Source organism: Rhinichthys klamathensis, unplaced genomic scaffold (assembly GCF_029890125.1).
Source record: "Rhinichthys klamathensis goyatoka isolate OS25496 unplaced genomic scaffold, OSU_Roscu_1.1 h1tg000123l_1, whole genome shotgun sequence".
Taxonomy (NCBI): Eukaryota; Metazoa; Chordata; class Actinopteri; order Cypriniformes; family Leuciscidae; genus Rhinichthys; species Rhinichthys klamathensis.
In genome coordinates this window covers 1,984,576-2,009,523 of record NW_026606660.1, presented here as the reverse complement: position 1 = coordinate 2,009,523, position 24,948 = coordinate 1,984,576, and the positions used below count along the sequence as shown (strand labels likewise).

Below are 24,948 nucleotides of genomic sequence, written 5' to 3'. Positions count from 1 at the left end.
GAACGCCACCACAAAGTCATAAATACCAGTAGGAAATTTAGGTTTATCTTTAAGCCCTGAGTTTACAAGTTGGGGTCGTGTCAGTGAGAAACATGGCAGAATATCACAATACTTATTTAGCAGTGATATTTTCAGGCTTTTTTTATTTACAACAAAATAAGCTAATTGCCTGCACAACATTATATGAAACATTAAAATCTACAGTGGCTTCATAAATTAATTAAAAACATAAAAAAGCAAAACACACATGATGCACAATCTTTGTTCTTCATTTCCTGAAGTAGAGGTAAAAAAAACTTGCAGTATTTTTGTGTAGTTAATTAAAAGAAAGTACACCGCCATCTTGCTCTGACGAAAGTTACTTGAACGCACCTGATTTCATAAACACGACTCGAAAATATGAACTTCCCGCACATATTTGCTGACTGTGTAAAGTCCCAAACATTTCACTAGTGACTTTCCTGTTAATGCATTTATGAGCCTCCAAAAAAAAAAGACACTGGTAAAACTATTATTATAATATTGCATTTTTGCAATTTATACAGTAAGTAGCTTCATCAGAAGACCAAACACTGACCCACTGACTTCCCCATACTATACAGGATATAGAGTGCTGCAGGGATGATACATATATATTTGTGTGGGCACAACCCAAAAAACAAGTTAGCATTATAGCACTTCCGGATCCATCGTCCTAAAGTCAAAGTTTTTTTTTTTTAATGCCTGAAATAAGGTCTGTGGAGAACACAAGCTCAAGATATGATCTACAATATAAAATACATCAGTAATGCCTCCTTGTGATTTTTCTTAAAGCTTGTACTTTTACTTTAATAGGCGGTTGCTAAAAAGTGGCTAAATGGGACTCTAGAGGTTGTCAGGCACATTAAATGTCATCACGTCAAACAGGTAAACTCATCTGGTCACTACAAAAAACATGCAGGTATCATAAACCTTTGTTGGTCACAGAGTTTATTTTCTGTAGTAATCCAAAAGCCAATGGAGTGAGTCCTATTGTGTTTTTGTAGGGTGCTGATACTAACTTCCAGGTTGGCCTGCGTATCATCACTGCAGCGCTCCATTGTCCTGCAGTAAAGGCTAACATTTTGGCAAACATGCCTCCTAGATGGAGGGCAAGAAAAATCAGTGTCCTCCTTACGTACCAACACGTACCAATTGCAGAAAGTGGTAATTGAAAATAATTCATTTTTTTTGGCAGTAGACTTAAATTTAAACGTGTTTATAATTTGTTCAGTACCCTCAGCCTTTCCCTCCAGCCTGTAACGCTCCATTACTGACAGTGGATTTTTTAAGGTCAATGTTCATGGCCTGGTTCTCTGCATTTGCTTCCACTTTAACTCCTGTGGAGATTCCCAAAGCTCCAAGCACAGCTTTACCCGTTTTCATCCCCCGGGACATTGGAATACGACTGAACCCCGACCGCGCTGATGGGGCATCCATGACAGGCTGCTGTTGAGTTACAGAGACAGAAGAAACATGATTTAATGAAAATATCTGTGACTTAATTTCTTAATTTTGGTCAGGAAATCATATGCATCCACTGAGAGAGACAACAACTACTGTACACTTCTCTACACTGGAGAAACAATTCTGTCTTTCCTATTTTTCAATCCAAAATAGGGTTTTGAGAGCATTACTGAGTAAACACGTAATGTAATGTCTGTTTCATTCACACTCGTAGCCAGATGGCGCCCTCGCGCAGAAAGTCCACAAGTGAGACTCATAGAAGTAATAAATCTTATGATGTTCCAGGAAATCTCTTATGTGGACAAACTTAGGCATCAAGCTTGCACTGTAACACATAGAGACGTTTTGACTGATGAAACATGAAAGTATATTTATAATGCAATGCTAATCGACGTAGCCTGTATCACTATACAGAATATTCTAAAATAATATAATTGCTGCCTCATTCTGTGAGCTGAAGCACATCAGATCACAAAAGTAAGTTATTTCAAACACTCTATTCAATGTTCTCTTTTGTTGGACAACAAGGTTTGTAAACACTTCTCATTAGAAGTGTGTGAAGATGTTTGGCGCCTTACTTTTTTTAAATGCATGTCATACTGTAAATGACTCAATCTCACACACAGCGCTTGCAGAGATGGAGCAACATTTACTGGGAACCGATCGATCCGCTATGAACAGTGCTGTGCTTCATCTGCACATATATCTATTTATTTAAACATTTAAGCCTTTGCAATTTCATAATCTCACTAATCCAAATTGCTAATTTGGTTTAATATCAGTCAATCATGCAGCCCTAACCTCACACATGCACTACACTAATTCTCACTTCACACAAACAAGTTCTGTCTTGCATGTTAAACTGTATTGCACGTGTGCTACAGTGGTAAATATATTCATCGCACAGACTGATTTAATCGAAGAACCTGCAACATATTTGTGACCCTGGATCACAAAACCAGTGACAAGTCGCACGGGTATATTTGTGGCAATAGCCAATAGTCAAAATGATCGATTTTTCTTTTCTTTAATGCCAAAAATCATTAGGATATTAAGATCATGTTCCATGAAGATATTGGTAACGCTTCCTTTTACAGTCCTGTTACCCATGTACATACTATGTACTTATTATAGTAATTACAATTACTGGGTAATAACTAGGTACTAACCCTGAACCTACCCCTAACCCATGTACTTACCTTATATTAGCCAGTACTTTCTAGGTAAGTACACTGTAAGTACACGTAAGTACTGTACTGTAAAAGGAAGCGTTACCGAGATATTTTGTAAATTTCCTACCGTAAATATATAAAACATTTATTTTTGTGAGTGTATGCAGCACAATCGCGAACATAAATGGACAACTTTAAAGGCGATTTTCTCAATGTTTCGATTTTTTTTTTTGCACCCTCAGATTCCAGATCTTCAAATAGTTGTATCTCGGCCAAATATTGTCCTATCCTAACAAACCATACAAATACATCAATGGAAAGCAATTCAGCTTTCAGATGATGTATAAATCTCAAATTTAAAGTTTTTTACCCATGTGACTGGTTTTGTGGCCCAGGGTCACATATGTCAACCCTGAATAAGGTCTTTCTTGGCTTGGCTTATTGTTTTGCCATATTCCTGCATATATTATATTAGACACTTACCACTGAGAGTGTAGGTCTGGCTGGTGCTTTAGTGACCTGGGTGATGGTGATGCTACTTATCGCTTTGCTGGATGTTGATTTGCTGGCAGTCACATGGTGTGGCGAGCGTAGCACAGTTCCAGTAGAAACCTCCTTACTCTCAGATGATACAGAAATAGATTTGACCATGACAGCTGAGCCATGATCGTTGGTCTTCTTAAACTGTGCTCCTGAGTGAATGTGAATCTTACTGTCTTCTGTGGAAATGACATTAGCATTTGACTTCTTGATGGGTGTGGGGACCATCCGTTTCTCAGGAGTCTCCCTAAACACAGCTCGGCCTGTTATCATGTCCTCCTGGGAGCTGCTGTTGGATGCAGTGGATATGGGTGATTTGTCCATAGAAGGAGACCTCATGATCTCTGCACTCTTTACTCTTGAGATGGTTGCAAAGGTCATTGGAGATCGAACTCTTTCTGGGTTCTTTGTCTCTTTGGTTCGTTCATTTGTAGGAATGATGGTTGTCTGAATTTCTTGTGATGGTTTGGCAGAAGCTTGTTTGGTCAAGTCCTCTGAGTTGGCAATGCAAATCTGTAAAGTTGCCTCGTTGTTGAGAACATCTGGGATCACCTGAGAGTGCAATGGATGGTTATGCTTTTGGGACATGTTGACCTCAGAAGATGCAACCTCCCCACTGGTATCCGAGGATATTTCGGAAGCACTGCTGTCCTTCTTCCTCATCCAAGGAATCCAGGACTTCTTCACAGTAAAGTCACTGACTGTTGGAGGGTAGAGTTCACGGACTGTCGGTCTCTGCGCCGGCTTCTTTAAGCTCCTCTGCTGAAGACTACTCATGATCCGGTTCTCTTCTTGGACAGACTTCTTGATGAATGCAGCAGGAGTGTCAACGTCAGCTGTCCTATTTTCCACCGAATCGGTTTGTATTCCAGTCGATGTCACTGGAACGTCCATCATTCGGCTTCCTTTGGTAATGGGCCGCAGAGTTCGGCTGTAGCGCTTGGTGACCTCTAATTCTTTGGTGAGGTTTAAAACTTCAGTGCTTATGCTCTTTTTCTTGTCCTCCTCTTCCAGAAACCTCTGTTGCAGAACAGAGTAATCGACCTGTAGCTGGGAAAGCTCATCTTCTTTGTTCATGAGCTCATGAATTTTCTCCTTCAGGGCTTGCACATCTGCTTGAAGGTCTCTGGATTTGGCCTCCTCCATCATGAACCGATGTCTCAGTTCAGCCTCCTGACAGCATACCTCTCCTCGCTCGATTGCCTTACTCAACGCAGTTTGACTTCTTATTTCGTGTACCTGCTGTGGGAGAAATTGCACCCTTTCTTTCTCAGTTGCTAAGAACTCGTACTCTGGTTTGATCAGGTCTCCCTCAATAGCTTCAAGCTGCTGAAGACGGTTCTTCAACCGGTCAATCTCCAATGTCAACTCCTTAACTTTATTCTCATCTTTTCCATGTGCATTTGAGACACTCTGCAGTTCCTTCACCTTTTGAGCAGATTCCCTTTCTTCTTCGTTCATGGTACCGTGCTTCATAATACCATGCAGATCTTTACATTTCTCTTCTGCTTTGGAAAGCTTTCCCGTTATTTCATCTCTCTCCTTTACAAGAGCTGCTATCTTCAACTCCATCTCTGATTTTAGTTTCAGACGCTTCTTGCTCTCCTCTATTAACCTCTCAGTAACCTCCATGACTTTCTCCTGCTCTGCCTTATAGAGTTGGTTCAGTTCATCTTTCAGCCTTTCCTCGCACCTAATTCTGTCTGCCATGTTCTTGTGCTCATTAACCATTATTACAGTAACTGATTTGAGTTTCAAAAGATCCTCTTTTAAATCCAATTCCTCCTTTTCCAGTTTCAGCTCGGACGACTCAAGCTCCTTCATGCGGATTTTAACGCTCACTAGTTCATCTGTTAGCTCTTTCGTCAGGCTTTTCTCTTTTTCCAAAGCTGCCTGCAACTGGCCACATTCTGTCCGGCCCATATTGAAGGTCATCTCTAGTTTTTCTAACTGTGTCATTCTCTGTTGCAGTTTTTCCACCTCTAGACTCAGGTCTTTATTGTGAGTCTCCTCAGCCAGAAGCATCTTCTTCAACTCATTGCACTTGTTCTCAGTTTTGGTGATCTCTTCATCTTTACCCTCCATTTCTAGAATTCTTTTGCGTAAAGTCTCAAGTTCTGCAATCAAATTCGAGTTGCCACACTCGCCCTTTCTGATCTTGTCCCTCAACGCCTGGAGCTCCTCTGCTGATTTCTGAAGAGCTTCATTCGTCTCTTCAAGCTCCTTGAGTTTGTGTAACAATTCCATTTGTTTCTGGGAAAGCTGCTGATGTTGAGATTCTTGGACGGACAGTTTCGCAGACATCTCCTCTTGCTCTTTTGTGAACTTAGAAGTTTTTAGCTCCAGCTCAACCTCAAGATCCATGATCTTTTGGTTGTCTTCCTTTGCTTTTCTCTCTGCCTCATTTAGATTCTTCTCCTTTTCCTGGAGTTTTTGAAGAAGATCTTGTATTTTGTGGCTCTGTTTGTCAATTTTCTCCAAGTGAAGTTCTCGCTCATCAACCATCATCAGTGCAAAGGACTTCAGCTTGACCAGCTCTCCAGATATTCTTTGCATACGTTTAGAAAATTCTTTTTCCTTCCGTATTTGGTATGCCTTTTCTTGTTTCAGCAACCGCTTTAACCTAGTGATAAATCAACAATAAGTATGACTGACTTCATTGCAATTTCAATTACTTCATAGCTAACACTTTACAATAGGGTTTATTAGTTAAGATTAGTTAATGCATTAACTAACATGAACTAACCATTAGCAATACATTTGTTACTATATTTGTTCATTTTTGTTAATGTTAGTTAATAAAAATACAGCTGTTCATTGTTCATGTCAGTTCACAGTGCATATAATGTTAACAAGATTTTAATAAAGTATTAATAAATGTTGAAATTAACATCAACAAAGATTAATAAATGCTGTATAAGTGCAGTTCATTGTTAGTTCATGCTAACTGATGTAGTTAACTTACGAACCTTATTGTAAAGTGTTACCACTTCATTGCAACTTCATTCATCAGAATAATTTTATTCAACAAATAAGTATTCTGCAAAATAATTACTTTGAACTTCAAAGTGCACACATCGTAGTAGGTTGGTCATTTAAAAATCAAATGTCAACAAATATTGTGTTTATTATTTTATTTTATTTTACTTTATTATTTTACATGTGGAATTCAACCATCAGTTTTGTTCCCTGCCATATATCTCTCCTCTCTCACCTCTCTCGTTCCTGCTCCAGGAGGTTGGTGAAGTCATCGCTCTTGTTCATATAATCCACATGTTTGCGTTTCTCACTATCCAGCTCTTGGACAGTGCGACGGTGGCTTTTCTCTGCCAGCAAGAGCTGTTCCAGCATACGGCGGTATGAGTCCTTGTGCTTATCCCGCAATCTGTCCAGCTGAGACACAGAGCAAAAACACAATTACTTTAAGACTGGCCAACAGAAAGATAAAAGCATGGAAACCCTTCTAATTTTATGCATTTAAAGAGATAGATCATCCAAAAAAGATTATTCTGTCATCATTTACTCACCATTATGGAAGCTTGATTTTGCCACAGAATAAAACATTTTAAAAGATAATTGCGACTTTTTATCTCACAATTGCGAGTTTACATCTCGCATTCCTGACTTTATAAATCGTAATTGCAACTTAATATCACGCAGTTCTGACTTTATAACACACAATTGCGAGTTTTAAATCACTCAATTCTGACTTTATAACTCGCAATTGCGACTTTATATCACGCAGTTCTGACTTTATAACACACAATTGCGAGTTTATATCATGCAATTCTGACTTTATAACTCGCAATTGCGACTTTATCACGCAGTTCTGACTTTATAACACAGCTGTGAGTTTATCACGCAATTCTGACTTTATAACTCGCAATTGCGACTTTATATCACGCAGTTCTGACTTTATAACACACAATTGCGAGTTTATATCATGCAATTCTGACTTTATAACTCGCAATTGCGACTTTATCACGCAGTTCTGACTTTATAACACAGCTGTGAGTTTATCACGCAATTCTGACTTTATAACTCGCAATTGAGAGTTTATATCACGCAATTCTGACTTTATAACTCGCAATTGCGAGTTTATATCATGCAATTCTGACTTTATAACTCGCAATTGCGACTTTATATCATGCAATTGTGAGAAAAAAAGTCAGAATTGTGAGATAAAAAGTCACAATTACCTTTTTTTTTTTATTATTCTGTGGTGGAAACCATCTTCCATACCCTTGTTCCAAACCATGACAGAATTGTCCTTATTGGGTGAACTAGTCACTGTTATTCTTTTCTCTGGTGTATACCTCTGCCATTGTCTTATCATACACATTCTCGTGTTGTGTGTGGTTGTAGCTGAGCGTCCGGTCTCTCTGCAGGGCTTGCAGGGGTCTGGTCGGCCCCGAAGAGCCATAACGGGACTCCAGCTCCTCTGGTCGACTCAACAGCGCAGACCTCAGTAGATGGATCACATCTTCTCGTGCCTGGGTAGCAAGTAAAAATCATAAATGCGTTGGGATATTATTGAGGGTGCGAATTACAGGAGGGTCTGACCTGCCTAAAATTCCTTTATTTATGTATCATATTCTCAAAATGCATTTATTCAAATGGTTTAGAATCAGCATAAATCTGTTCACTGTGAAAACAATTACATGTATTTAGTTTAAAAAAAGTATGAACATGATTAACATACATGGCTAGCTGTGGAACAAGCAATATTGACTTAGTTAGAATGTATGAGATTGAAACAAATAGTTTTTTCTTTTTAAATAAATATACATAAACCTAGTTATTGTGCATAAAAAAAACATTCATTTTATTAGGACCATTACATAAATCTTTTTACCGTTTAATTTATGTTCTGTGTGACTGACGAATATGCATAATTTTAATATTAAGTTTAGTTTGTTTGTTAAAAAGCTTTAATTTTCATATTACGAGTAGGCTACGTTAATTTCTCGACCCACATACATCTTGTTTTGACGTCCTTCAGGAAGGGGGCTAAATAAAATTTAGGCCTAAATATTTTTGTGTAAATGCTTGATCCCCTCTGAAGGGCGACAAAACGTAAGTGTCAACGCACGTGCAGTTCAGTAGAATGATAAAGTTTCCTCAATGTACGAATAACTGAAATATCGACAACATTTACAACAACGCTGAAATAAGAACGCGCCTAAATCTTAGGTGATTCTCTTTTACTGAAAACAAGGTTATTTCACTCTAAATCCTCCTTTTACCTATAACACGGCTAACAAAAATGTTCTAAGAACGTTTCACTTCCCACTGCGCAATGTGACGTCGGAGTGACGTCTTTTCTATGTAATTTTTGGACGTCCAATTTCGGTCCACTGAAGGGGTTGTTTTGTAACGCCGGCGACGTCTTTTTTCGACGTCTACCACACGTCTAATGTTGACGTCCATGGGACCAAATGTGGTCGTTTGTGGATGTCTTTTCAACATCAAATTTAGACTAATTTTAGACGTTGTTCTCCTATAACTGTAGTCCCATGTTTCAAAAGGGTGGAGGACATGTTTTCTGCACCATGTATTTACATTAATGCATTTGGCAGACGCTTTTATCCGAAGTGACTTACATTGCATTACACATTTACATTTCTATCAGTTCTTGCTTTCCCTGGGAATCGAACCCATGATCTTGGCGTTGCAAGCGCCAACGCTCTACTGTTTGAGCCACAGCATTATTAATAATCTGTATTAATCATGTTGATAACAACAATGCTGATATTTGTAAATATATTGCATATTAATCATGTAAATTTCCTGCACCTCTCCAAAAAAGTTACCCAGTTCAAAGGTCAAATGTTGAACTTCAACATGACGTCCAAGTTGGGTCATGGTTGGACGTCCAAATAGTGGACCTACTTTGGACGTAGAATAGATGTAAACTGGAAAACGTTTGTTCATAAATTTGAGAGAACGTTATCAGAACGATAGCCAAAGATGGACTCAGTCTCAGGCATAGGCGAGAACGGCCCCTCAATAAATATAAACAACGAAATAATTTAGCTGGACTCACACCAGATGGCGCCAGACTCATGAACACCAGACTAGACCGAGCAACTCAAAACTGAACACTTGTGTTTTTGCTAAATGAATAACCTACCCGCGTCATCTAACTGACGCTAAAGGTAAAGCGTCAGTTAAATGACGCCCTAGGATCGTCATCTAACTGACGCTAAAGGGTACCCTAAAACGTCGGATGTTGACGTATGGTCAAAAGCGTCAGTCATATGACGTCTTGCTTGGGATGAGACTGTGTTAGTTAAACTGCAACCTGAAAAAGACCAAATGACCAATAATCCCCTTCTCTGTTTACAGTAAAACAACGGAAAAAACTGTATAACTATGAAAATGATGTTACACATGACTTGCTCATTGTGGGATGAGGAAGCACACTTATGCAACAATGTTACATGTATTAACACATTAAAACATTTACATTGGTTTATTTGGTTCGGTTTATTTCAGACAGACTATAAGAGCATATTTACTTCTGTCTGAAACAGCTGTAGGCTGAAGCTCTTGCTTATAATGCCTACCCTTTTTGAACAACATCTCATATTTTAAACAAATAAAAATAAGTATTGTCTTAGATCAATATAATGTTGACAAACACATCTAAAGAGAATACAAAACCTAAGTATTTCCTATGCAATTCAATTTCACAATCTAGAATACAACACAAACAGCTTATTCATTAATCACTCTTTAAATTGTTTCATATGGTTTCATTGCATTATTTTTAAATAGTTTCTTTAACTTACTAAGTGTCCCACATATTTTTAGTTCCTCATGACAGTTATTCCATAAATGTACACCTTTAACTGAAATACAATGGTATTTTGCATTGGTCCTCACTTGGTTCTTTTTAAAAATACAGGTTCCCCTTAAGTCATGTTGGCATACTCTTTCTGTGAACAACCCTTGGATACTTTCTGGCAATTGATGGTTTTCTGCTTTATACATGATTTGTAGTGTTTTTAGTTCTACTAATTATTTAAACTTTAAAGCCTTTAATTCAATAAAAAGGGAGTTTGTTGGCTCCCTATGGGTGGTTTTCTTTATTATTCGTATGGCTCTCTTTTGAAGCATAAATATTGGATTGGTATTTGTTTTATATGTATTTCCCCATACTTCCACACAATAAATAATCTATGGAAGCACAGGGGAACAATACAAAGTATATAATGATTTTTCATTTAAGAAATCTTTAACCTTATATAATATTGCAATTGACTTTGAAATCTTGTTATAGATATATTAAGATATATGGGGCTTCCAATTTAAGTTTTTGTCTATAATTCCTCCAAGAAATATATTAGCTGACACCCTTTCGATTTCAACTTCATTAATCATTAATTTACCTATTGTATTTGATGAACGATTGCCAAACACAATACTTTTTTTTTTTACTTATATTTAACGTTAGTTTATTCGAATCAAACCAATTTTTTAGCAGTGTCATTTCTTTTCCCATTGTATCCAAAAGTTGTTTCAGATTGTCACCAGAACAAAATAAGTTTGTATCATCAGCAAATAATATCAGTTGTAATACTTTGGAAACCTCACATATATCAGTAATGTATAACAGAAAAAGCAATGGGCCCAGCACAGAGCCTTGGGATAATAAACTACATAATAAACATCTCTCATCTGAACCAAAGTTAAAGTTGATAAGCACAGACAGGTTGTGATGATAGATGATCATCCATCTTTAATAAATGAACGTTTCACCTGAATCTCTCCTTCCATGATCCCGAGCAGCTTCAGTAGGTTGTCTTTGGACAGATCCCTCAGCCCAAAAATTTGGTCGTCATTCTGTGCAGATTTATCATCATTATCTGGCTCGATTTTCTCGTCATCATCCACGTGTTTAACCTTGATAGTCTTTTCTGTCTCCAGTATTTTCCCCTCGTCTTCTTCCTCGACATCATGTGAAGTTTGCGTGGCAAGCTGATCTTCATTAACTGTGCCGTCATCATCCTCTGTATTGTCTTTGGACCTCATTTTCCTCCTGAGGGAAGAAACAGATTTTATTGCTTGCCAGTGTTGGCAACTCTAGCAACTCTAGTGCATGAAGATCATTTTGAAATATGAAAATATGAAAAAATAAAACAATTGTTTAGCAGCCTATTGTTACGATTTGCGTGGAAGCAAAGGCAGTAGGCGGATCTAAATGCAGCAGTAGACTTTAATTATATACAGACTCAGAACAGACAAGATACTCGTGGTACGCACATTAAAACATACATTCAATAACTGACCATGAACAAAAGAGCAGACAGGATTAAATACACAGACGGGATGAGGGAACAAGACACAGCTGGGGCAAATCAGAACACAGGTGAATAAACTGAACACTAACAAGGAGCGGGAAAACTGGGAACAGGACTGAACCAAATACACAATGACGGGGAAAACTCAGGGAAACAGATACAGAACAGACATAACTATAACATTATCCCCCCCTTCCATAAGGCGTGTCCCCGCGCCGAATAAACATCAAAAAGGGGCGGGAGGGTGGGCGCCCTGGAGGCTGACGAGGGCATGGCTTGCCCGGAACAGGAAGCCTCCAGGGCGGAGCAGGACGTGACGGCGGCCAGGGCGGAGCAGGATGAGGCGAAGGCCAGGGCGGAGCAGGACGAGGCGAAGGCCAAGGTGGAGCATGGCGTGGCAAAGGCCAGGGTGGAGCATGGCGTGGCAAAGGCCAGGGCGGAGCACGATGAGATGGTGGCCAGGTCGGAGCAGACTCAGACGAGGATGAGGACCATGTCGACGTCGTCTCCATGGCCCTCACGGAGTACCTTCTGCCCCCCCCCAAAAAAATACTTGGGGAAATCCTCGGGAGGAACCTCCAGGTGGTAAATGGGTTCCGGGCAGGCCTCCCGGAGCTTGAAGGGCGCAGGCAGGACGAGGCGCAGAGGCGGGGCCGGCAGGGCGAGGCGCAGAGGCGGGACCGGCAGGGCGAGGCGCAGAGGCGGGGCCGGCAGGGCGAGGCGCAGAGGCGGGGCCGGCAGGGCGAGGCGCAGAGGCGGGGCCGGCAGGGCGAGGCGCAGAGGCGGGGCCGGCAGGGCGAGGAGTCTGGGAACGCCCTCCGTAGCCTGGCGAAGCAAACGAGTCCTCCTCCTCCTTCTGCGACGACGCTTCACTGGGCTTGATTCACTACTGGACTCACTTGACTCGGTAGACTCACTTGACTCGGTAGACTCACTTGACTCGGTAGACTCACTTGACTCGGTAGACTCACTTGGACTCGGTAGACTCACTTGACTCGGTAGACTCACTTGACTCGGTAGACTCACTTGACTCGGTAGACTCACTTGACTCACTCGATTCACTTGACTCGGCACTTGACACGGCACTTGTCTCGGCATTTGACTCACTTGACTTGGGTTCGTCGAGACTGAAGTGACGTGCGGGTTCGACATGGCGGGACCCTGAAATGATGGTCTTCCTGGCAGCACGTGCAGACCTCATAGGAGGGTCAGCCACGCTGGAGATCGGTCCCGTACGGCCATAGACCGATCCGGTGGCTGGCTTGATTGCTGGCAAGACGTAGAGCGCGGTCTGAGGGAGCGCGGGTTCGGCTGAGCAGACCTGAAGCGCGGGCTTGTGGAGTGTGGTCTCGGCAGAGCTGAAGTAAAGCGCGGGCGCGACCGGGCTGACGTGAAGTGCAGGCTCTGGCAGCTTCTCCTCCACGCCCACGGTAAACGAAGAGCCGCTCCACAACAGGGCCAAGTCGATATACCACTCTAAAGAACCGTGCGGACCCGGTTCGGGCATCAAAGACCGGAGTGGTTCCGATAATCCTCCGCGGAAGAAGGCCGTGGGTGTTCATTTGCGCGAGATATGCCAGCTCGAGGAATTCTGCGACATAATCCTCGATGGCGCGATTCTCCTGGCGAAGACGGAGGATCTGGACATCAGGACTCCAGGTAGGCATGGCTGCTAGATCCTAGTGGGTCAGTTATTCTGTTACGATTTGCGTGGAAGCAAAGGCAGTAGGCGGATCTAAATGCAGCAGTAGACTTTAATTATATACAGACTCAGAACAGACAAGATACTCGTGGTACGCACATTAAAACATACATTCAATAACTGACCATGAACAAAAGAGCAGACAGGATTAAATACACAGACGGGATGAGGGAACAAGACACAGCTGGGGCAAATCAGAACACAGGTGAATAAACTGAACACTAACAAGGAGCGGGAAAACTGGGAACAGGACTGAACCAAATACACAATGACGGGGAAAACTCAGGGAAACAGATACAGAACAGACATAACTATAACACCTATATTATATTTAAACCCTGTAAAGTCTGACATATGAAATAATCAGATTTTTTTTTTTATGGACCAGTTTATTGAACCTTTAGACAAAATATATATTTTTTAAAAATCCCCAAAAAAGTTACTTGTGTGTTTACATCCAAATACATCCGGCTTTTATGGCTCATATAATATACTCATATACTGTACATATACTCATATACAGGTTTTAACTGTTTTAGTAAGAGTTTGAAATCAACATCCATGGGTGCAATTGAACTTTTGACTCAAATCCTGATAGTGGATATATAACGCTTGTGATAAACCATGTGATAACTATAGTCTCCATATCTCTCCCCTGTTGATAAATGATAAATAAAAACTGTAAGTGAAAAAACACTCTAAGCTGAACACTAAAACTCTATCCAAGAGGAACATACCTACAAAATAAAAAAAAACAATTGAATGGTGTTGTAAGAAATGCTGCTTTGGTGCTCTTTTCCATGTTTAGATCCATTTGAGAAGTAGACAAGGCTCAGAATAACTGTGCTGTTTATACAATGCTGGTGTATTAAATATCTGGATCAACCTCCAAAGTCATGAGAGGACTAGCTAAATGGTTTTCAAACCAGTGTTCATGTCATTTTTAATGTGTGGAAATGTATTTAAAGAATGGCTTAAAAGTAACGATTCAAGCTGTTTTTTATTTCCATCGTTTTTAATCCATTCCACACCGTGGCGTATTCACGAAGCACAAGCAGAACGAATGTCTGTCTAAATGGCTTGTAAACCGTCTCTTGTGACAGTGTTGCATTCAATCCAGTGGAACAAATTATGTTAGAAGAATGGATTTATGAACAATTGGTTCAGAAATTTCATCAGAATCAGTAGTTTAGCTGTTTTGTTGAGAAAAGACTATCTTATATGTTATGTTGTCTTACTATATACATGTGTGGTACTGTTATTTCATGGCTTAAAGGGGTAATGCATTACAATTTTTTATTTTAGAATATTTCCTGAGATACACTTATAATGTTAGTAGGATTTGTACATCAAAAGCAGTCGTAACATAGAAATAAAGGCCATTTCTACCAGAGGTGTAAAGTCCAGGGGTCAGAAAGTAAAAGTCCTGCATATGTTTATTCCACACATTAACTCAGCCAGCTGATTTCAAAAAGCATTTTCTTGCGAATGCAGGGGTTGATGCACAGTTGCACATCACCCTCTACAGTGGACTCAAGCATCATCCTATACACGGCCACAGAGTGTCAAGCTATTGTATGTGGATGTTTTTCTCCAAACCAAGATGAAATGTCAGAAATGCCAAGTTGCTCCGGAATATCCATCCATGCCTTCTTTCCTAGGAGACTCTTGCAGGTTAAATAAAATGTTATAGCTTCAATTAGCATCTAAGGAGTCATATCATTGTTACATTTTCCAAGTATTGATTTTAGATTGGGAGGAAAATCTGATTGATCATCTGTCCACTAAATGGGACATCATGCATCACTTGCTATATTTCAGCAACAACACTGTAAAAAATATTTGAGCAATTTAGTTATTTCAACTTATTTTTTTGTGTAGAGATAACTAGATTGTCCAGACAACAAGAAATTTTAAGTTTTCTTGTCCTCAACTTATCGGAAAAAAAAACCCATGCAAAAAGATAACACAAAATAATGAGTTAAGTTTTTTTACAGTGAATATTACTGTGACTGTTGTTCTTGAAAATACTTTATCTGCAGTCACTTTTTTGGCTGTAAATAAATGTATTTGTGGTATTAGAATGTAATTTGCAGTTACATCAAAAAAGTAGTTGATTACATAATGCACATTAATTTTAATGTGTTAATTTACTCATTACATCAGAAAGTAATCTGATTACATAATGCACATTACTTTTAATGTGTTACTTTACTCATTACATCAGAAAGTAATCTGATTACATAATGCACAAATACTTTTAATGTGTTCATTTACTCATTACATCAGAAGGTAATCTGATTACATAATGCACATTACTTTTAATGTGTTACTTTACTCATTACATCAGAAAGTAATCTGATTACAAAATGCTCATTACTTTTAATGTGTTACTTTACTCATTACATCAGAAAGTAATCCGATTACATAATGCACATTACTTTTAATGTGTTACTTTACTCATTACATCAGAAAATAATCTGATTACACAATGCACATTACTTTTAATGTGTTAATTAACTCATTACATCAGAAAGTAATCTGATTACACAATGCACATTACTTTTAATGTGTTACTTTACTCATTACATCATAAAGTAATCTGATTACATAATGCACATTACTTTTAATGTGTTACTTTACTCATTACATCATAAAGTAATCTGATTACATAATGCACATTAATTTTAATGTGTTACTTTACTCATTACATCATAAAGTAATCTGATTACACAATGCACATTACTTTTAATGTGTTACTTTACTCATTACATCATAAAGTAATCTGATTACATAATGCACATTACATTTAATGTGTTACTTTACTCATTACATCATAAAGTAATCTGATTACATAATGCACATTACTTTTAATGTGTTACTTATTACATCATAAAGTAATCTGATTACATAATGCACATTACTTTTAATGTGTTACTTATTACATCATAAAGTAATCTGATTACATAATGCACATTACTTTTAATGTGTTACTTTACTCATTACATCATAAAGTAATCTGATTACACAATGCACATTACTTTTAATGTGTTACTTTACTCATTACATCAGAAACTAATCTGATTACATAATGCACATTACTTTTAATGTGATACTTTACTCATTACATCAGAAAGTAATCTGATTACATAATGCACATTACATTTAATGTGTTACTTTACTCATTACATCATAAAGTAATCTGATTACATAATGCACATTACATTTAATGTTTTATACTCATTACATCAGAAACTAATCTGAAGTAATAATGCACATTACTTTTAATGTGTTACTTTACTCATTACATCAGAAACTAATCTGATTACATAATGCACATTACATTTAATGTGTTACTTTACTCATTACATCATAAAGTAATCTGATTACATAATGCACATTACATTTAATGTTTTATACTCATTACATCAGAAACTAATCTGAAGTAATAATGCACATTACATTTAATGTGTTACTTTACTCATTACATCAGAAACTAATCTGATTACATAATGCACATTACATTTAATGTGTTAATTTACTCATTACATCAGAAAGTAATCTGATTACATAATGCACATTACTTTTAATGTGTTCATTTACTCATTACATCAGAAAGTAATCTGATTACACAATGCACATTACTTTTAATGTGTTCATTTACTCATTACATCAGAAAGTAATCTGATTACATAATGCACATTACTTTTAATGTGTTACTTTACTCATTACATCAGAAAGTAATCTGATTACACAATGCACATTACTTTTAATGTGTTAATTTACTCATTACATCAGAAAGTAATCTGATTACACAATGCACATTACTTTTAATGTGTTCATTTACTCATTACATCAGAAAGTAATCTGATTACATAATGCACATTACTTTTAATGTGTTACTTTACTCATTACATCAGAAAGTAATCTGATTACATAATGCACATTACTTTTAATGTTACTTTACTCATTACATCAGAAAGTAATCTGATTACATAATGCACATTACTTTGTGTTACTTTACTCATTACATCATAAAGTAATCTGATTACACAATGCACATTACTTTTAATGTGTTACTTTACTCATTACATCATAAAGTAATCTGATTACATAATGCACATTACTTTTAATGTGTTACTTTACTCATTACATCAGAAAGTAATCTGATTACATAATGCACATTACTTTTAATGTTAATTTACTCATTACATCAGAAAGTAATCTGATTACATAATGCACATTACTTTTAATGTGTTCATTTACTCATTACATCAGAAAGTAATCTGATTACACAATGCACATTACTTTTAATGTGTTCATTTACTCATTACATCAGAAAGTAATCTGATTACATAATGCACATTACTTTTAATGTGTTACTTTACTCATTACATCAGAAAGTAATCTGATTACACAATGCACATTACTTTTAATGTGTTAATTTACTCATTACATCAGAAAGTAATCTGATTACACAATGCACATTACTTTTAATGTGTTCATTTACTCATTACATCAGAAAGTAATCTGATTACATAATGCACATTACTTTTAATGTGTTACTTTACTCATTACATCAGAAAGTAATCTGATTACATAATGCACATTACTTTTAATGTTACTTTACTCATTACATCAGAAAGTAATCTGATTACATAATGCACATTACTTTGTGTTACTTTACTCATTACATCATAAAGTAATCTGATTACACAATGCACATTACTTTTAATGTGTTACTTTACTCATTACATCATAAAGTAATCTGATTACATAATGCACATTACTTTTAATGTGTTACTTTACTCATTACATCAGAAAGTAATCTGATTACATAATGCACATTACTTTTAATGTTAATTTACTCATTACATCAGAAAGTAATCTGATTACATAATGCACATTACTTTTAATGTGTTACTTTACTCATTACATCAGAAAGTAATCTGATTACATAATGCACATTACTTTTAATGTTAATTTACTCATTACATCAGAAAGTAATCTGATTACATAATGCACATTACTTTTAATGTGTTCATTTACTCATTACATCAGAAAGTAATCTGATTACACAATGCACATTACTTTTAATGTGTTCATTTACTCATTACATCAGAAAGTAATCTGATTACATAATGCACATTACTTTTAATGTGTTACTTTACTCATTACATCAGAAAGTAATCTGATTACACAATGCACATTACTTTTAATGTGTTAATTTACTCATTACATCAGAAAGTAATCTGATTACACAATGCACATTACTTTTAATGTGTTCATTTACTCATTACATCAGAAAGTAATCTGATTACATAATGCACATTACTTTTAATGTGTTACTTTACTCATTACATCAGAAAGTAATCTGATTACATAATGCACATTACTTTTAATGTTACTTTACTCATTACATCAGAAAGTAATCTGATTACATAATGCACATTACTTTGTGTTACTTTACTCATTACATCATAAAGTAATCTGATTACACAATGCACATTACTTTTAATGTGTTACTTTACTGATTACATCATAAAGTAATCTGATTACATAATGCACATTACTTTTAATGTGTTACTTTACTCATTACATCAGAAAGTAATCTGATTACATAATGCACATTACTTTTAATGTTACTTTACTCATCACATCAGAAAGTAATCTGATTACATAATGCACATTACTTTGTGTTACTTTACTCATTACATCAGAAAGTAATCTGATTACATTATGCACATTACTTTGTGTTACTTTACTCATTACATCAGAAAGTAATCTGATTACAGTATGCACATTACTTTGTGTTACTTTACTCATTACATCAGAAAGTAATCTGATTACATTATGCACATTACTTTGTGTTACTTTACTCATTACATCAGAAAGTAATCTGATTACAGTATGCACATTACTTTGTGTTACTTTACTCATTACATCAGAAAGTAATCTGATTACATTATGCACATTACTTTGTGTTACTTTACTCATTACATCAGAAAGTAATCTGATTACATTATGCACATTACTTAGTGTTACTTTACTCATTACATCAGAAAGTAATCTGATTACATTATGCATGTTACTTGTAATGCGTTACTCCCAACACTGCTCATTTCAGATGAGATTGAAAACATCTGATCGCTATCTTTTCCACAATCTGAAAACATCAATAGATCAATATAGATTGCAGTCTGAGGTTTTCTCAGAGAGGAGAACTACCGTAGAAACGTGTCCATTTTGAACATAATCAGAATGATCAGCTAATAAGGGTAAATCGACTCTAGACTGGAGTGAGCGTGAGCGTTTTCTACATAGTCTGAGTTGGGTTTCCAGGGGTTGTTCCTTCACCGGTTGTAGAGATATTTGATGGAATCACGTCCTCATGTTCTGATATCAAAGACATGCAACGTTTAACTTGTGTGAAGTTCTCTGTCTGCTGGTTGAACGGGAACAAACTCAATTGCGATTGCAATAATCAAAGCATATTATATTTTTGGTTTCCATGTGATTTTATATATATTCATTGGTTTGTTAAATACACACAATATTGCTGTTATTACTGTATTGTGTTTAATACAGTATATCTTCAGTTAAAAACATAAAAGCAAATGCATAAATCTTTTTGAAAAGAGCAATAAAAACACACAAGAAAAAAATCATAATTCTTTGCTGATCAAAAGTAACACTAAAATATAAAGACAATATATCTTATAGTATGCTTATTATGTTTTATGCGCAGGCATGTAGATGGAAATCAAGTGAGATTTTGTAGGGGAAAACATTTCAAACATTAGGGAGGAACCACATAGTTTGCAGATGTTTGCAGATTTTAAAGGGACAAATGTGCCCATGGGAACATCCCTGTTTTTTTGCTGAGCTGGTGGTGTTATTGGCTCCTAATTTGGTCTGCTTTTGAAGATAACCAAGAGACACAGCTGGTACCAGCAGCTGTCCAAAATCCACATTCCTGTGCTGCCAATAAAGAAATGAAAGGTTTTAGTGGACATGATGGGTCCAATGTGTCTAAATAAGGGCTAGGAGAGTCATGGCATGTGCGCTTGTGGCTTTGGCAAGACATGAAGTCTGCACACTAAAGGCCTCACACTGAAGGTTCACATTTGCGTTCCTGGTCACTTTAAAAGGTGCCCATAAGCGCTATAAACAAACTAATACCAATATAGAAAAGAAAATGAACTTTGCAGGTAACAATACACACGACCTGTTTGATGGACACTTGTTTAGAGAGGAGGAAAGAAGGTCAAAGTCTGTAACAGTGTTTTATCATCCGCTCTGATAACAGTAAAACAGAGACAAACATTACGAGCACACAATCTCGTGTACGTTTTATGATTCTCTTTGATATATTTTTATAATTTGCGATCTGTATCTATTACGCATGAGTAAATATTACCCAGTTCATCTTACTGTATACAGTCATCAGCTTCTATTTATATCAGCCATCCATATCTTATGTTCAGTCGGAGCAGTTGTCTTATTGGATTTCAGCTTGTAGTATGTTACTCACAAATACTCGAACTGATCTTATTAAAAAATTATTTCTTATTTCTATAAGATTCTATAAATCTCACTTCTTATTTTGTGCAACGATCATTCAACACCCATTACATTCAAAATGTGTTTGTCAGTAATAAAATCACTAAATAATAAAATGTGATGTTATTTCAATAAACGATGAACGGTGGTGCACAAGGATACAAGGATACGTTTTCAACATTGATAATAATCAGAAATGTTTCTTGATCATCAAATCATCATATTAGAGTGATTTCTGAAGGATCATGTGACACTGAAGAGTAGAGTAATGATGCTGAAAATTCAGCTTTGATCACAGGAATAAATTTAATTTTACAATATAGAAAACAGTTCTTTTAAATTGTTAATTTAAATCGGCTAATGTGCCTACATTGCTACACATGATACCCATTAATACCTTTCTAACAGGTTAGATTCTACTGTAACATCATAAGTAAATCAAAACCAAGACCTCTGGTTACATGACATCATTGGATAGCTCTTTAAAAAGCCATTCCAAGGGGGTGATTTTGAAGTTCAACTGCGAGCCGCAGTATTAATAGGAGCCGTAAACGACACCTGGATGAGGCGGTGATAATATACAGTAGCCTACATAGTCAATAGTCAATGGGCCGAACATGAACTTGACCAGAGACAACCACGCATCCAGAATCTCAGCAACACACACACCAAGAACCGACACCACAACGGTCCTCAAAACAATAATATCCTAAAAACAAGGCAAAACGTTCCTTCACTTTCCAATCACAACTATTAATAAACGGCCAAAGGCAGCAGTCCACTGCTGTTGAGAATTGATGAGCACTTTTTTTATGCTGTCACCCAAAGCAATTTTTTTATGGTAAAATTAAAATTGTAAAAAGCCAAAAGCATATTATATTGACCTACATTAAAGGGATAGATCACCCAAAAAATCATCATTTATTCACCCTCATGTCGTTCCAACCCTGTATGCGTTTCTTCTGTTGAACACAAAAGAAGATATTGTGAAGAATGTTGTTAACCAGATAGGTGACGGCACCCATTGACTTCCAACTATGGAAATCAATGGTTACCATCAACTGTTTGATTACCAACATTCTTCAAAATATCTTCTTTTATGTTCAACAATGTGTTCAGAATTTTCATTTAGGTGAACAATCCCTTTCAGTAACATTTTGGCTTTGTGTATATTTGAGAAAATATATTGATTAAGTATGATCTTTATAATAAATCATTTTCATATTTTTGGTTAATAAAATAATGATATAATAGGCTATATATATATATCATAAAAAGATATTATTTGAGAAAAACTAATACATTTGGCTGTAACAAATTAGAAGTTAGACCAAAAGATCTTTTTTTTTTTTCTTTTTTTTCAGTGTATACAACTGCAGGACATACTTTTCAAATGTGCACAATATTATGTTAATTTATGCCTAAACTATTTCAACTATTAAATGTGATTCTTCCATGCAGTCACATGATATATAGCTTTAACTTGCATTTTACAACTTTCCAAATTTAAGAAAAACGTGCAAATGTTGCATTTGCCTGAAATGTGTGAAAGTCTAAAACACACTGCATGCCACTCTCATGTGGCGATCTTTAGTAAATTATTAATAAAGTGGTGGATAGAAATTGGTGCGATCACATAGAACAAGAACACATGAATGAAACATGAATTAAACACTTACCCACAATAGTCCCAAAGTACATTCCTACAGTATGTTCTCCAGGTTAGACGATTCTCCTAAAAGTGAAACCCATTATCCAAAGATCTTTCCTCTGTAAGATAGTGCTATGAGAATCAGGTGCTTCAAACCATGAGGCAACAAGTGAAAGAAAGCATGACCGAATGCAAGTCGTTAGGCTGTAAAATCAATGAGTCACAAACAATGAAGCTGTTATTCTATTCCAGGGACAAGAGGTGCGCATGCTTCCTCTATCAGTGATTGTGTGCAGCTCCACCGCGCTGCTAAGCTATATATAACCTCTCCGCTTACTCAGTTGTAGCCATTCGGGTGTGAGAGTGACTTTAGGCTCTCAGAAGTGACAGCTGAGCCCTCCGATTCACACATCAGAGAACGATCAGGCCTGTTACTCCACCCACATGCAGTCCAGGAACTGCTGCGACAAGACCTGAGCTCTGAACAAATGGAGAATTTGTCCTAATGGATTCAGCTGAGAGCAGCAACTATGATGTTGCTATGCAGTATCACATAAATTACCACTAAACACATTTTCTGTCCATTTTACAGTATTATTATTAATTATAACTAGTAAAGAATAGTGCATCAAAGTGTACCTTTAATGTTGGCAACTTGGCATGACAGAGAAAGTAAAAAAGGTTTTACAGGCCTTCACAAAAATCATTTTTGATTCATTTGAATTATTTCTAAATTGTTATCGCTAGCACAATGCGTTAGCATTACACTATTAACTTTTCTTTCGGGTTACCGTCTCTTTTCTCTCTCATTCTTTTTTTGGGTCCATCAAATAACTGTGGTAAGCCAGAATCAGTAAACAGACACAGTGAGCCATGGCATTTTCTCCTGTCATTGTCACTTGGACTGTCTGCCACGCCTTCTCTTTCAGCGGTGAGGGTTTCACTTGTGATAAATGCAGGGAAATAGTTAGGCAAGGGGTATGCAAGTTCGGTCCTAGAGAGCTGCTGTCCTGCAGAATTTAGTTCCAACCCTAATCAAACACACCTGAACAAGCTAATCAATGTCTTCAGGATTACTAAGGCTATAGGCAGGAGAGGTTTTTTTCGGTCTCTCTAGGACCGAACTTGCCTACCCCTGAGTTAGGCTGACAGAGAAGATTTCAGAATGAGAGACACGCATCTAAACTTTAAGCGAGGATAGTAAGAATGCAAGGGCTATAGATATGGCTTTGGATGCGACTAGCTTAGCGATCCCCATACATTGTTTGGTTCTGGTTGCAGAGCCCCCACAGCAGGGCATACCAGATAGCTTAGAAAAACTCGATGTTGCAACAGAAACTATTGACTCTCTTTTCCAGCACTTTAGACATGGTTGCTCCTTTGCGCTTAAAGAAAATTAAGGAAAATAATTTGATGCCATGGTACGACGAGCACACTCGGGCCCTCAAGAGAGCAGCCTGAAAAATGGAGCAAAACCAGAGGTATTTTGCATTTCGTGGAAGGACAGTGTTACTGCATACAGAAAGGCCTTAAAAACTGCTAGATCTGCTTACTTTTCGACTCTCTTAGAAGAGAACAAACACAACCCTAGGTATTTATTTGATACAGTGATTAAATTAACAACAAATAAAGCTTAAACTTTGGACGTTTCCGAACAGCACAGCAGTAATGACCTTATGAAGTTCTTTACTTGCAAGATTGATAATATTATGGGGAAAAATTATAACCAAGCAACCGTCTACTACAGTATTGCATCAGATGTCGTGCTATAGACCCCTGAGGAAAAATTCCATTCAATTGCTGTAGGAGATGAAGAATTGTCTAAACTTGTTAAATCATCAAAATCAACAACATGTATGTTAGACCCTTTACCAACCAAGCTACTAACATAGATGCTTCCAGAGGTCATAGATCCTCTTTTAAATATTATTAATTTGTCGTTGTCATTAGGATATGTATCAAAAACTTTTAAGCTGGCTGTTATTAAACCTTCTATAAAAAAAACACACAACTTGATTCTAAAGAATTAGTCAACTACAAGCCAATCTCAAATCTACCCCTTCTGTCAAAAATACTAGAAAAGGCAGTATCCTCACAACTATGTTCCTTTTTAGAAAGAAATTATATCTGTGAGGATTTCCAGTCAGGATTTAGACTATGTCATAGAACTGAGACCGCTCTCATTAGAGTTACAAATGATTTGCTCATCTGATCATGGTTGTTTCCCTCTATTAGTGTTACTGGATCTTTGATACTTTCGACCACAACATTCTTTTCAATAGACTCAAAAGATTCATTGGCATTAGCAGAATTGCATTGGCATGGTGTAAATCATAGTTATCTGAGTGTTATCAGTTTGTAGCAGTAAATGAAGAGATATCTTATCGATCACAAGTTCAGTATGGAGTACCACAAGTCTCAGTACTAGGACCATTGCTTTTCACCATGTACATGCTACCCTTAGGAGATATCATTAGGAAGCATGGCATTATCTTTCACTGTTATGCTGATGATACTCATGAACAAACT

General features: G+C 37.0%; 1 protein-coding gene across 1 annotated transcript; it reads right to left on the bottom strand.

The window, feature by feature from the left end:
* Positions 1-1,214: 1,214 nt before the first annotated feature.
* Positions 1,215-22,795, bottom strand: LOC130088887 (filamin-A-interacting protein 1). Its single transcript, XM_056255872.1, has 6 exons — positions 22,448-22,795; positions 10,962-11,241; positions 7,514-7,690; positions 6,412-6,590; positions 3,141-5,820; positions 1,215-1,467 (listed from the first exon to the last, which is right to left on the bottom strand). Exons 2-6 carry the CDS (start codon positions 11,232-11,234, stop codon positions 1,258-1,260), a joined length of 3,519 nt encoding a protein of 1,172 aa, XP_056111847.1. The 5' UTR covers positions 11,235-11,241; positions 22,448-22,795; the 3' UTR covers positions 1,215-1,257.
* Between the last annotated feature and the right edge of the window lie 2,153 nt (positions 22,796-24,948).

Bases quoted from the DNA above. Each gene is read 5' to 3' on its own strand.
- LOC130088887 (XM_056255872.1), bottom strand. From the start codon at position 11,234: ATGAGGTCCAAAGACAATACAGAGGATGATGACGGCACAGTTAATGAA. The intron at 7,691-10,961 runs GTGAAACGTTCA...CTTGCTACCCAG, and splicing joins TCATGGAAGGAGAGATTCAG to GCACGAGAAGATGTGATCCA. The intron at 1,468-3,140 runs GTAAGTGTCTAA...GTAACTCAACAG, and splicing joins CCAGACCTACACTCTCAGTG to CAGCCTGTCATGGATGCCCC.